Source organism: Gobio gobio (assembly GCF_949357685.1).
Source record: "Gobio gobio genome assembly, chromosome: 1".
Taxonomy (NCBI): domain Eukaryota; kingdom Metazoa; phylum Chordata; class Actinopteri; order Cypriniformes; family Gobionidae; genus Gobio; species Gobio gobio.
This window is the reverse complement of record NC_137097.1, coordinates 65,556,244-65,571,070: the sequence shown is the minus strand read 5'-3', so window position 1 is coordinate 65,571,070 and position 14,827 is coordinate 65,556,244. Positions and strand designations below refer to the sequence as shown.

General features: G+C 37.3%; 1 protein-coding gene across 3 annotated transcripts in view; it reads left to right on the top strand.

Moving 5' to 3' along the window:
• prkar1b (protein kinase, cAMP-dependent, regulatory, type I, beta) overlaps window positions 1–8,924 on the top strand; it is a 91,626-nt gene extending 82,702 nt beyond the window's left edge. For all 3 annotated transcript variants that reach the window (XM_079835172.1, XM_079835173.1, XM_079835174.1), the window contains 2 exons: window positions 4,548–4,629; window positions 7,041–8,924. In XM_079835172.1, coding sequence (XP_079691298.1) covers window positions 4,548–4,629; window positions 7,041–7,213 — 255 coding nt within the window. In that variant the 3' untranslated portion in view covers window positions 7,214–8,924. The remainder of the gene's footprint in view (window positions 1–4,547; window positions 4,630–7,040) is intronic.
• The last annotated feature ends 5,903 nt before the right edge of the window (window positions 8,925–14,827 follow it).

Here is a 14,827-nt window from a genome sequence, read left to right as displayed (position 1 = left end):
AAGGTTTTCCCACAGATGCTGGAGCAATTTATTGCCCTTTGTGAGACTTAATTTGATAGCAATGCAAAACCAACTGCTCCAGGGCATCCCCATGATGTCATACCGCTGGAGAGCACGTCCCCAGCCAAGATCCTGCGCATACCAGAGCGCTGATCCACTAGGGTCACACCGAAACATTCAAAGCTTAAGACTTGGCTAAAGAGCTTTTTTAAAGAAAAAGTGGAATCTGTCATTATGTACCACATAATTATAGGCACATTCAGATCGCTATAAGATGAAAGCCATCCCTGGCATATTAAAAATGCAATGTTCTGACTTGTTTCCACATTTTCTCAAAGGGTTAGCTCTTTTGCACATTGAATTTATTCATAAGTATTTCAAATAAGAGCTGGTCAAAGGACTGTACTGCTGTGCTGAGAATTTTCTGGATGTTTCATCTGTTTTTTTTTATTTACAGCATTTTGCAGAGCTCTAGAGACAATCCGTAATTAATGAAACCCATATACATCAAGCCCGAGACTGTGCTAGTAATTTTTCTGTATAAATATGACATGCCCTTATATCACCATATTGTCCAGAGTGATTAGAAAGTAAAAAAAAAAAAGAATTTATCTGAAATAGACATTTTTGTAACAATGTAAAAAAGTATTTACTGTAATTTTTTTATCAACTTTTAATTAATAATAAATAAAAAAATCTCACCGACTCCAAACTTTTGAACTGTAGTGTGTATATAAAATGTTTATTTGTTGCTATTTACTCTGAGCTTGTCGCAGTGCATTCCGGTATTACATTTTTCACAAATTATACGAATCAATAATTTGTAACTTACTCAAGATAAAAAGATTTAGTGTGTCCTGCGTGATAGAACGTGAGAAAATAGTAGGTTAAAGATAGTTCTGCCTACTTTATCCCATGAAATGGTACAACAATATGCATACCTAAACTATACACACATCAATGCAGGAGAAGTGGAAGAGAAAATGCGATAGTGTTTATGCATCAAGGCAAATTAGATGGTAGGGTATTCCTAAAAGAGCCTGAGAGGTGGAGAGCCGCCCGTCCAGACGCCAGCACCAGACTTTACTGAACGTGAGTAAACAGAAAGTCAACTACATCAGTATCTCAGTTAACCCAAACTCTTAGATGTCCAATTGAGCTTGATGCCTTCAGGTGAAAATGGTAGCCTGTGTGCATGAGTTACCTTAGCTAAATGCTTGACTGAACAGGAATGTTTGTATCCTAGATGTTGAATGAGATATTGGCAGCTTGTCTGATTATTCATATTGGCAGCGAGGCAGTCCCACAGCTGTGGAGCTCTGTAACATAATGCCTTTCCATCAGCAGATGTTCGAACAGTACTTTGAAGAGGCATGCATCCTGAGATTGAAGGAGACATAGAAGGCAGTAGGGTGTTTGGAGATCTTTTAGGTAGTCAGTAATATCACTTTAACACTTTGTAAGTTAGCATTAAAATTGCATACTGTATAACAGATTTTTACTTTCTGAACACTTATATTTGCAAAGCAAAACCATGCAAAGTTAAGCACATGAGTGGTTTCCAGGGGTGGTTTTAGCACTTAATGTCGTTGCTTAGGTGTTGCTGTGCAATTTCTAAAGTGTTTTAAGAGGTTTATCCCCTTGTTATGTGGTTGCAAGAATGTTACAGGTAGTTGTTAGGTGTTGCTATGCAATTTCCATGTGTTTCAAGTGGTTTTTTCTCCTTAAGTCGTTGCTAGAATGTTGTGTGGTTTCTAGGGTGTTGCTATCCAATTCCTAAAGTGCTCTGAGTGGTTTTTGCACCTAGTTGTGTGGTTGCTAAAATGTTACGGTTTGTTGCTATGTGTTGCTATGCAATTTCTATGTTGTTTTTTGCACCTTAAGTAGTTGCTAGAATGTTGTGTGGTTTCTAGGGTGTTGCTATGCAGTTCCTAAAGTGCTCTGAGTGGTTTTATCACCTTGTTATGTGGTTGCTAAAATGTTACGGTTTGTTGCTATGTGTTGCTATGCAATTTCTATGTTGTTTTTTGCACCTTAAGTCGTTGCTAGAATGTTGTGTGGTTTCTAGGGTGTTGCTATGCAATTCCTAAAGTGCTCTGAGTGATTTTATCACCTTGTTATGTGGTTGCAATAATGGTACAGGTAGTTGTTAGGTGTTGCTAAACAATTTCCATGTGTTTTCAAGTGTTTTTTGCACCTTAAGTCGTGTCTAGAATCTTTTGTGGTTTCTAGGGTGTTGCTATGCAATTCCTAAAGTGCTCTGAGTGTTTTTTGCCCCTAGTTATGTGGTTGCTAAAATGTTACAGGTAGTTATTAGGTGCTGCTATGCAATGTCCATGTGTTTTCAAGTGGGTTTTTGCACCTTAAGTAGTTGCTAGAATGTTGTGTGGTTTCTAGGGTGTTGCTATGCAATTCCTAAAGTGCTCTGAGTGGTTTTTGCACCTAGTTATGTGTTTGTAAGAATGGTACAGGTAGTTGTTAGGTGTTGCTATGCAATGTCCATGTGTTTCAAGTGGTTTTTGCACCTTACGCAGTTGCTAGAATGTTGTGTGGTTTCTAGGGTGTTGCTATGCAATTCCTAAAGTGCTCTGTGTGATTTTATCACCTTGTTATGTGGTTGCAAGAATGTTACAGGTAGTTGTTAAGTGTTACTATGCAATTTCCATGTGTTTCAACTCAAGTGGGTTTTGGACCTTAAGTCGTTGCTAGAATGTTGTGTGGTTTCTAGGGTGTTGCTATGCAATTTGAATGTGTTCTAAGTGGTTTTAGCACCCTGCTGTGTTTGCTAGAGTGTTATGGGTGGTTGCTAGGGTGTTGCTATGTTTTTTCCATGTTGTTTTAGCACCTTCTACAGTATGTTGTAGCGTTTTGGGTGGTTTCTAGGCTGTTGTTATGCAATGTCTAAGACATTTCAAACTTCCGAGATGACACTTATTAACCCCTAAATAAACCTTTAGCTGTATAAAATCATTACAAAAGAAACGTTTAGTCTTGTTGATGCATACTTGTGTTTCGTCAGTGTAGCAATGGAAGTTAAACACAGTGTTTACAATGATACAAGTGCTAACTCCAGTACACAAGTTTGATGGACACTATCCTTGACCCTTGATTTTCATACTTGACCTGTGATTTTCAAGCCTTCTACCAGGATGTTAAGGTCAATGGGGTCAACTGTGTGTTGAAAGCTCCGAAGAGATCCAGTAGTGCTACATGTAAGATACAGCCATGGGCGGTGGACAGTGATATGTTATTGACTACCTCGACAAGTGCTGTGGATTAGAACTGCTGCAAATCATATGTCAGTGTCCACTAACGGTTTGAGTGTAAACAACAACTCCTTTGAGAACAAACAGGTCAGGTCTGGCGTACATCAAGGTTTGGGCCTCTTCTCACTATATGTGGTCTCTTTTAGTAACAGTTTGTTGAGGTTTTTTTATTAGATGTTTATGGAATAGCTTTAATAGATAGTGCTGCTCTCTAAGATATGGTTGTAGCTGGACTGTTGTTTGAAATCAGCAGTATTGGTAGAACAGCTCTCTCCCACCTATGTAATGTCATTTGATCATAAAGTTCCTCAATTATGTTAAAAAAGTAGTCTTTTCATCTAAAGGGTACAAATTGTTGCTGTTGACATGCAAAGCCCTAAGTGACCCAGCAAAAGAGTCTGTAGATGACCTTCTAACCTGCTTCCAACCCCCACATTTGCTCACAAGATACTAGTTTACTTGCAGTCTGGAGAGTAATGAAAGAGGTAGTAATGAGGTATTGTAGTTAAAATTCGAATCAAGATACATTTTTAAAAATGTGTTTTGTATTATTTGATTCACCTGTAATATTTCAACGTAATTGTGATATTTCTTATATTTGCATGTATTTATATAATATTTGACTATATATTACTATACAATTATTTGAGGCCAATTTCCTTTTTATATTACAGATTTTTGCTTGTTTTAGTATCATTTTATTATTTAATATTTACATCAATCAAATTATTGTTTTATGTGCTTTTTAGCATTTTTACTTCTTTTATTTTGTACTGATTAACAGCTATTAGTCTTTTCAGCTTCTGTGAAGCCCTGTCCTGTCAGCCTTCCTCCTTTTACTATTGTATTGTGGGTAGTGTTTGTCCTTGATGTGACAAATGTGACTGAATGTTTGCGTGTCTCCTTGTTTATCTTTCTAAATGAGTTTTTGCATTGCACTGTGGGGCGCTGCATGCAGCTATGATTGTTGAAAAATCTCAACACTGACAGGCCCAGGTGTGCGTGTGTGTGTGTCAGTCTATGACGTACTTGTGTGTGTGTGTGTGTGTGTGTGTGTGTGTGTGTGTGTGTGTGTGTGTATGTGTGTTGTGAGCTCCTGAAGCAGCATGCAGAGTTGTCTAAATCCTGTACACCTGCAGGCATATAAAGCACTAATCCTGACATATCGCAAACTCGCCGACACCATGAGCTAGGCTTTTCTCTCTCCCTCTGCTCCGCTTTTTGAACTTTTCCTCATCATTAAACCAACATCTATCTTTCTCTTTGTCTTTCTCTTCCCAGGGTACAGCGTCTGTTCTGCAGCGCAGGTCTGATAATGAGGAATATGTTGAAGTGGGCCGCCTGGGTCCGTCTGACTACTTCGGTGAGTGTTTTAAGGATCGCAGAGCCTGCAGCGTTGTGCCAGAGTCTTGTAAATAACAGAACAGAAGTGCCTGAGCCAGACAGGAAGAGTAGTTTTCCTAACAGGTGGCAGTTCGTCATGTGCAGGGCTTGCAGAATGTAGATCTGTGTGCTTGTTTACTGTCAGTGCGGTTTACACTGCTGCACCCCAGGCATACTGATCTTTAGATTATATCACACTACATGGTGAATATATAATATTTACATTATAAAGAGAGCCACTGCTCTTTGTTTTACAACCGTTTAAGTTAAAAGTGGTGTGTTTATGTTATCAGCACACAGCAAAGGCAGTGAATTTTAACAGATGACTGCTTAAAGGTGGAGTGAGACATTTCTGCACCACTAATGTCACCGGCAAAAATAGTGATTGTTTTAAACAGGTTTTCTAAACAATCCCCCATCTGCCATTGGTTGGCCAATGAGATAGTCCCTCCCCAAACTCATGCAATTACTTGCCTACAAAACCTACAAATAGGCCTAATTATTTATTGGTCTTTGCATTGTAAAGTGGAATAGGACACTGTATTTTATAATTCCAAGACATGGTAAAAGCTAAACAAAAAATGTACTGTTGTTTAAAATGCTAAATTGTTGACAGCAGAATAAAAATATCCATGATTCTGAAGCTGAAACTACAGAATTATTTTAGATGAATATGCTTGCACTCAGTCACTAACTAAATATACAAAATAATGTAGAACACTTTTTTAATGGTAACATAAGACATTTGGCATTATCAGAACCCACAAATGCATTATTATCCCCATTGCATTATTATACATTATATTATATTCAACATTATACATGTATATAGTAGTTTAATGTAGTACTGACACTAAAACTCTGTAAACTTGAATTTTTTCTCAGTCATTTTCATTTTTGATTTACTATACACAATGCAGATTGTCACTATCCAGTATCCACGATGCATAAGGTTGCATTTTTGTATGGCTATATATTGTGACACGATATATTGTTACACCCCTAGTATTTTAAGATTTAAAAAAAATAAAGTACCTCTAAATTAATTAAATACTGTAAATATTATTAATACGCCTTGTTGGCAAGTGCTGTTCACACTAGCTCCGCCTAACAATGCCTGGTTGGGCCAAACAAGTTTTTGTTTTTTTACGTGTATTTCAGCGTCTTCAGTGGCATAGTCAGTAAAGCATAAGGCTTACGGATCTTGGTTTTGACACGATCGACCTGGGTTCGAATCCACCTTTTGGCATTTACTTTCAATAAAAATTAAGAAAATGTTCTTAAAGTGGAAATTAAGTGCCTAACGAAATTATATTTAATAATAATAAAAGCATTTATTGGGTAGGGTTAGGGGTAGGTGTAGGGAGGGCTTTTATTGTCCCATTAAGGCGGCATCCATTTAATAATTTTAATAAATATAATCATTTACACTCCATGTTATTATTGCATCCTGTTAATGTACAACAACACTGAGCTGCAAATAGTATGTATCTGTCAAAATAAAGTATACATTGCATGTAATTACTATTTATATTGCAAAGAACTGCTACTTTTATATGGTGTAAATAGAATATATCACTATTTTCACTTAGTAGGCTATTTCACTTAGTGTAAATAGCATCTATCGCTAAGAAAATATGCTATTTTGTGAATAGAATAGAGTGTGAATAGAATCTAGTTGCTATTTACACTTGGTGTAAATAGTATCTAACGCTATTTGCACTGTGTAAATAGCCGCTGCCTTATTATTATTTATTGATATATACTTTTTTATCAGTCAAGTTATTTATTTGGCAAAAAATGTAATGTTAAACAAATGAAATTTGCTATCCACTTGCGAATTTTTTAACTGTAAATGTTGTAAAAGTCTTTTTTTTTTTATGTATAATTGTATCCCAATTTTCTATTAAAGGGGTCATAATCTACACATTTGAATAGTTATAGCTACTTATAAACTCAATGTTCTTGCACAAACAGCCATTGTTTAGCTTTTTATGACCATTTCCACTCTCTCTGATCCACTGTTCCTGCTACTGTACCTTTAAGACTTCTATACTGTATGTAAATAATCTTTTGTTATAATCGGCTAACCTAAGTGCGGTGGCATAGTTCACACATCCGTTCATTAGGAAGGGTCAGGTTGCTAAGTACTGAATAGGTGTTGATGATTATGTAAAAATAGCGGTACCGAAACAGACCCCTGAGGGACACCAGACCTGATGGCGTAATGCATTTCTGAATTATTTTGACAACTCTAGTATAAATTAATGGCCTGTTTGCACTGGGATATTTGAGCGTCGGAGTATGTAAAAACGAGTGATAAACATCAAAATTGATTTCTTGAAATCAAGTCATAAAGCTAACCTATGTGTGTTTGTTTCATTTGTGCAGGTGAGATAGCCCTGCTTCTGAACAGACCCCGCGCAGCCACAGTCGTGGCCAGGGGTCCGCTCAAGTGTGTGAAGCTGGACCGGCCACGTTTTGAGCGTGTCCTCGGGCCCTGCTCTGAGATCCTCAAGAGGAACATTCAGAGATATAACAGCTTCATTTCTCTCACAGTCTAACCCGACCGTCTGACACACGTCTAGAGGTTACAGACCTCCGTCAGGTTACTCGGGGTGCCTGGTTGCATAAAATAATGTGTGTGGTACTTCATCAGTTTTGCTTAAATCATTAGCTTAACTATAGTTGAGTTGCTATATTATGTGTGGCAACTAATAAAACAAACTTTTTTGCACTTTTATGCAGCCAAGCATTCAACTTTTTTTTTTGTTGCAAGAAGCACAAGTGCTCCACCTTTCTGCTTTTTTTCCCTTTATGTGATTTTCTTTTTCTTACGTGCACTTTGAATTGACCTATGCTGTCACAAAGCTTTATTTCAGCAGATTAGGAGAGGAAATGAGGTGCCCAAACAGACTGATATTAAACGTCTTCATGTGGCATGTGTAAATGTCCTACAATACGTGATGCATGCAGACCAGAGATGCATTTTGTACTCTTGCCATTCAGCACTGAAGAGGAAGGTAATATTACAGATGGCACAAGTATATGAATTTGTTTACATAGAGGAAAGAGTGTTTTTTTTAGCTTTTGCCTTTTAGCTGTGTGTTTAGCGTGCCGTGTTTAACCCCGCATGGGTCATTTTGCTTTCATATTCGGGAGCTCTGACCCTTTTATGCGTAATCTGATAATTGAAAAGGGTTTTTTTTTTCTTTCTGGGCTGTTTCATCCACCCTTCGTTCTCGGAGTTGTGCTTCTGCAGCTGGATTTAATGGAAAGGGGTTTGTTACATTTTAAGACACAAGTTTTAATATAGAACAGCTATAAAAGGGGTTTTCATGGGAGTCTCGCTCAAGTCTTAATATGTTGTAAGAGTTTAATCTGTATGCTGTTGCTTTTCTTTTCTTTTTTTCTTCAAAATGCAATTGTATTACACACAAATGCACATCCACACACATGCTCTTACATCCTGAGGCCATGACATGTTTGGGTGAATCTCACGAAACCTGTCAAGAACATGTCCAGGTCGTATTTCAGCCCCCCTACCCCCTCCACACACAAAAAACAACCTATATAAATACACACACACACACATATATTTATATATCATATAGGCTTCATATATATAATGCCTATTTTAAGCTGATTTATTTATATATATAAAAAAACTATTTTTACTGAAAAACAGTAAACTAAAAATATAAAATTGAGAATAATCAAAATTAAAATCAATACATTTGTGGGAAAGGAATGTGAATTAGATTTGAATTACAGTATTGAGAATATGGGGCAGAAATGTATGCAATTGTCATGAAAATAAAACAAAATTGTCTTAAAAATAGGTTTATAAATGTATGAAAAAATATCATAATTTTTGGGTGACGTGTGACATGTTTGTGTGCGACTCGAATTTTACCAAGTGCTCCAAAATCGATCAAAAATGGTAAACTGGTTCTCAATCCCGGCCTACTACAGCATTTTGGCCATCGTGTGTGTGTTCAAAACTCTTACCTGTATAATTCAACTGATGCTCTAAAATGCTTTAGGTTTCGAGACAGCCATTGTTTGTTTGTAGTGACTTGAGGAAAAGGTGGGTTTTTTTGCAGTGTAGTTCATTTAGATGAATGACTTGGAGTTCATTTGAGTGAATTTGCAAGGAGCGATTGTGCATGCTTTGTTTCTCGGTTTTTACAAAATAAAACACACACACACCAGCTTTTACACACATTCTGTGACTCTAATCTTCAGGCCAATAAAGAAAAGCTTCTGAACACCATTAAATGTCTCGTCGCTGTTTAATGCATCTGTTTGTCTCTCAGAAACCTCCTTTGATCTTTTGTAGATCACCTTATCATTCTTCCTGTCGGTTTGACTCTCGTTCACCCCGGATCTCTTTTACTCCCACTGCCAGTCAGATGTCAGCTTGTGTTGTCAGAGGAAGGGGAGGCCAGCGAGATTAAACTAGAGCTTTTGGCTTTGACACATTCCATCTGATCTTAACTACACTAAATCAACTGGGGAATGTACTCAAGCCTGCCACTCAACCACTTTAAATACACACACAAAAACACTTGATTATACTTTTTTCTTTATTTTAGGACCTCTGTTTTTCTTTGCATCATTACTAATTATTTTTTACCATTTTATTTGGTAACACTTTACAATGAGGTTTCATTAGTTCATTAGAATGAACAATACTTCTACAGCATTTATTAATCTTAGTTAATGTTCATTTCAACATTTATTAATACATTATTAAAATCAAAAGGTGTATTTATCAACATTAGTTAATGCACTGTGAACTAACATGAACAAACAATGAATGACTATTTTTATTAACTAACGTTAACAAAGATTAATGAATACAGTAATAAATGGATTGCTCGTTGTTAGCAATCAATGAGACAAATGAGACTTTATTTTAAAGTTTTACTTTTTTTTCAATTAAAATATTTTTTTTTTTGTCTGGTTTAATTTTTATAATCAATTGTTTTTCCTATTTTAAGGGCATGTCGTGATTTTACGTTATTAATTTTATATTTTATGATTAAAAACAAATTAAACATTTCATTTTCCCATGCTTTAAAGGTATATATTTTCAGTTTTTTTTTCTAATATCATTGTGAGATTTTTTTGCATGATTACTATCTGTTTTTAATAATTGTGACCCTGGACCAGAAAACCAGTCATTTAGGGTAAATTTTTTGAAATTGAGATTTATACATTATATGAGAGCATTGATGTATGGTTTGTTAGGACAGGACAATATTTGGCCAAAATCTGGAATCTGAGGGTGCAAAAAAATCTAAATATTGAGAAAATCGCCTTTAAAGTTGTCTAAATTAAGTCCTTAGCTATGTATATTACTATTAATAATAATTTTTGTATATATTTAAGGTAGGAAATAGACAAAATATCTTCATGGAACATGATATTTACATAATATGATTTTTGGCATAAAAGAAAAATCGATAATTTTGGCCCATACAATGTATTGTTGGCTATTGCCACAAACATACCTGTGCGACTTATGACTGGTTTTGTGCTCCAGGGTCACAATTGTGCTTTTTAATTTGACTAATAAGTGTATTATTTAATGCATATTTTAAGTGTATATCTTTAAAAAAAAAACATTTAAATTTACTAATAAGCCTTTGTAAATTCTTTGCATGGTTTAAACGTTTGAATTTATCTAGCCTGTAATGTTCCTTTAATTTTTTTTTATTACATTTTTTCTTTGCATCGCTATCTAATATTCTCTTATTTTCTTGTGTTTTTTTACAGTCAGTTTATTTGGAGCAGATTTGCAACTGGAGTCTCAGTAGATATCATTAACAGTGACCCGCCTTTACCACCCCACCCCGTCATGAATCATTTAACAGATTTGCCCCCGACCATTACTGTGAGAACGCTTTGATATTCAAGCTAAAATGTATCGGTTTATGTGCTAACTTGTCATCTTTTGTGGCCTGAGCTAATCCTTGCCTAAGCGTAGTATCGCTGCATGAACATCCACATTACAGTTTAATCCTGACCTGCTCAGGTCCCGGGCTGCGATGTGTGCTGCCGGCTCTAATGAGAAGACAAGAATGAAAGGATCAGAGTCGAAGGAAAGGAGGTGCAGAGGTCAATCAGGAGAGCACCAGATCAGGTCAGGAGATCAAAATCTGTCTGAATAATGGAATTCCACAAAGATTCAAAGGAGTTAATGGAACAGGAAATCAAGCCAAGATCTGATTACAGTTCAAACAGTGTTCCGCCTTTGGAGTTTTTTTTAAAAGTCACCCGAAACTTTAAGCATCAAATTCATGTGCACTACAATTTATGGACAGTATATTGTCCATAAACTATGCTAAAATGAACTACATTTTTTCACACAATGCATACTATTATTCAGGGGAGATATACAGCCAAATTCCCACAGGGCATTAGACACTTAGAGGATTCACTTTTGATGAATTTCCTGTTTGGTGATGTAGTGCCCATTTCAAAATTCACCTGTCCATGTAAAGAAGAAAAACAACCCAACCAGTTCAGTCCCAGAGGAACGCCGCAAGCAATTGTCCTAATGAGGCATTCACATTTGACCCTTTGAAAAAAAGGTTTCCTTTTCCCCCCTTTCCTACTCATACTAATTACTAAGGGCCAATTCACACATAACGCATTTTTGCAATGAAAAATGCAAGGTCTAGAAACTTTTTAACTTGAGCGCAGCGTTTTTAGAACATTAATATCTGCATTATCTAATCAGACTGCCAAACATTTTTTAACAGATCATTTATTAATGAACTCTTTCCCCGCCATTGACGGAATTTTCTGGCAATCCATGTTTTCACTGTAATATGGTAGGGGGCACTATTACACATCTTCTGAAAGTGTACAGAATCTCCGGATCAAAAAACATGCAAAGAAGAAGCAGAAACAAGAGAGAAGCTGCGTTCCAATTCAGAGGCTGCATCCTTCGAAGGCCGATTGCATTGAAGGCTGTGCCAATTCGAAGGCTCCTTTAAATGCGGCTTTTGAAATGCATCCTTCATTTTTGCGGGCAATGGATGGATCATCCAGATGGATCCTTCACGTCCTACCCTAACCCAGAATTCATTGTGTGGCGGTGACGCCAGGATTTTTAAAAAGAAATTGCCGGATTACACTTTTAAATGTAAAAGCTGGGTTCATACTGTATGATTTGGACGTCTGAGACAAATTTTGTGAATCCTAAAAAATCCCTATAATCCTAGGCCAAAATGTATGCAGATTAATGACCATTGGGATCAAATTTTACCTTTTGGCAGTGTCAGAAGTTTTGAGGCACAGTCCTGCAGCCTGACTACTTCTATTACAAAAATCAAATGCTGATAACACAATTCTTTCGACAACACCAAACCACCACTTGCTCCATGCACGTTTTTTTCTCTCCAAGTTTTCATTTCAAGAGAAGCCATGATCAAAATGAACACTAGAGATTGTTTTTGTTTGCTTGCCACCATTTCTATCCCACATGTAAATGCAGCTCGCAGAACATGTCACGGCTTGATGATGTAAAACTGACGAGTTTTCTCGCGTGCATCTGTTTTTAACACGTTTTAAATGCCGGACAGTCTGACATTAATGAAAACGAAGATCCCACAGTGGGACATGGCTTACAGCGGGGATCATGCTCGTATAGTCTGAGAAGCAACAGTCGTAAAGGACTATTATAAATTGTACAATGTGCACCTGGCTTTACTCAAATAATCTTATGGACACTATATTGCCAAAAGTATTGGGACACCCCTCCAAATCATTGAATCAGGTGATCCAATCACTTCCATGGCCACAGGTGTATAAAATCAAGCACTAGGCATGCAGACGCTTCTACAAACATTAGTGAAAGAATGGGTCGCTCTCAGGAGCTCACTGAATTCAAGTGTGGTACTGTGATAGGTTTCCACCTGTGCAATAAGTCCATTCGTGAAATTTCCTCGCTACTAAGGTGTACTTACGCTAGGGGATCTGAAGTGTGCCCGGGCACGTTTGACCCCCTCTGGCCCGCTTGGAAGAGGTGGGACAGATCGCTGTTCGGTTGGGCTTGTACGCGGTACGCATGTAGTGTGATCGCTAACTGCGCCAGAGCACGGAACAGCTGTGAGCTACTGTCATCATTACGACAGCAAACACCAAACTATTACTACTTGGATACACTGTTCAATTAATTCAAGTATATTTAGGTTTATAACGGGCCTGGTTCTCACCTTATTGATTAACATGAATTGTAGTTTGCGGGTAAAGCATAAATGATAAATCTTTTAGGCAGTCTAATGGCGAAAGCTATTTTCTTCAAAACTGACTCTGCCAAGTGTAATGTTTGGTGGAGGGGGGATTATGGTGTGAGGTTGTTTTTCATGGGTTGGGCTTGGCCCCTTAGTTCCAGTGAAAGGAACTCTTAATGCTTCAGCACACCAAGACATTTTGAACAATTTCAAGCTCCCAACTTTGTGGGAACAGTTTGGGGACGGCCCCTTCCTGTTCCAAAATGACTGCGCACCAGTGCACAAAGCGTCGGTCCATAAAGACATGGATGAGCGAGTTTGGTGTGGAGGAACTTGACTGGCCTCCACAGAGTCCTGACCTCAACCGATAGAACACCTTTGGGATGAATTAGAGCGGAGACTGTGAGCCAGGCCTTCTCGTCCAACATCAGTGCCTGACCTCACAAATGCGCTTCTTGAAGAATAGTCATATAAAGCGGTTCAAATGTTGATATATCTTACCACAATGTGATTTTATATAGATTTTGCTCTTTATTATGTACATAAATGCACCAAGGTGAACATATTTAGACAGTTTTTAGGCAGTTAAAAAGTACAGTACAAACGTTATTGCTGCTTGTCAATGGCATCTGTCAGAGGTGCTAGGTGACAAGAACAGTCCTCCGTAGGCTAGACCGTCCCATTTAACAACGCTCAGTCCGACCTTAAGTGGCTTTCGAAGGCGTGCGAGTCCTTCGAAGGATGCAGCCTCTGAATTGGGACGCAGCTTTAGGAGCATTGCTTGCGCACATGTAAGCTTACACGATCATCAAACATTAAACGGCATATAAATCAAAACTGCCTAATGTTACTAAATGAAATGTCGACCCAGGATGAGGTATAGGACTGTGAAGCTTTGGGGGTGTTAATGGACTCAATCTACTCCATCTGTGCTTTTTGATCATCATTCGGAATCTGATCTGTATGTAGTCTTTGACAAAATAAAAGATTTCATTAAAAAGATATTCATTTGTGTTCTGAAGATGAACGGAAGTCTTAATTGTTTTGAAAGACATGAGGGTGAGTGACAGAATTTTCATTTTTGGGTGGACTAACCCTTTAATTTGAAGTATGCAGTATGTACTGCGCAGTATGCACTAAACATTGCGCTACTGCTGCATACCAAACGTAGCCGGTGTTAAGTAGACATGCACTTTAATGGCACTGAGAGCTACTGACACGCACACACAGACACTTTAATCTGCTGGAAGGATGGAAGAGTCTCAAGGGTGTCATTAACCAATAACAGGCACTCAGACAGTATTGCGCGGTAACACAAGGATGAGAAATGAACAGTCCATTATTACTTCAGCTAAATGACTCCTGAATCCTCTGATCGATGACTCGTTGTCCTCAATCACATCTGACCCATACTTAAGGTCACAAGATAATTCTGACCCCAGGGGGCTTATGTGATTTGTGGTATGCAGAACGGCCTTTCCGTCAGCCGCTACGTGTGACTGAAGGCTGATTGAAGCCACTTAGATCAAAACATAAATACACACCGTTTATTCCAATTTATTTGTACCCTTGTGAAAAAGAAATCCACTTTCATCAAACTTTTAAAAAGTACTTTAAGTGATTTTGGACTCTTAAATGCATGTTATGTGCAATGAAAATATATATAATTAGCTGAAATGTAGTGTTTTTTGACCCACTTATGTTCATTTTTATGTGTTATTTCATAATTGCTTCTATTTGGTTTACTGCCAAGCGTTTATGTTAAACTAAAATATACTTTTATGTCACTAAATTGTATGTCATGTATTTAAAAATACATATTTGTAGCGATTAAGTTTCAATACTTTTAGATTCACTTTAAATGTACACTGTGAAAAGGGATCAGTTGGATTAACTTAAAAAAAAAGTGAGAAAACCTATTGCCTTAAA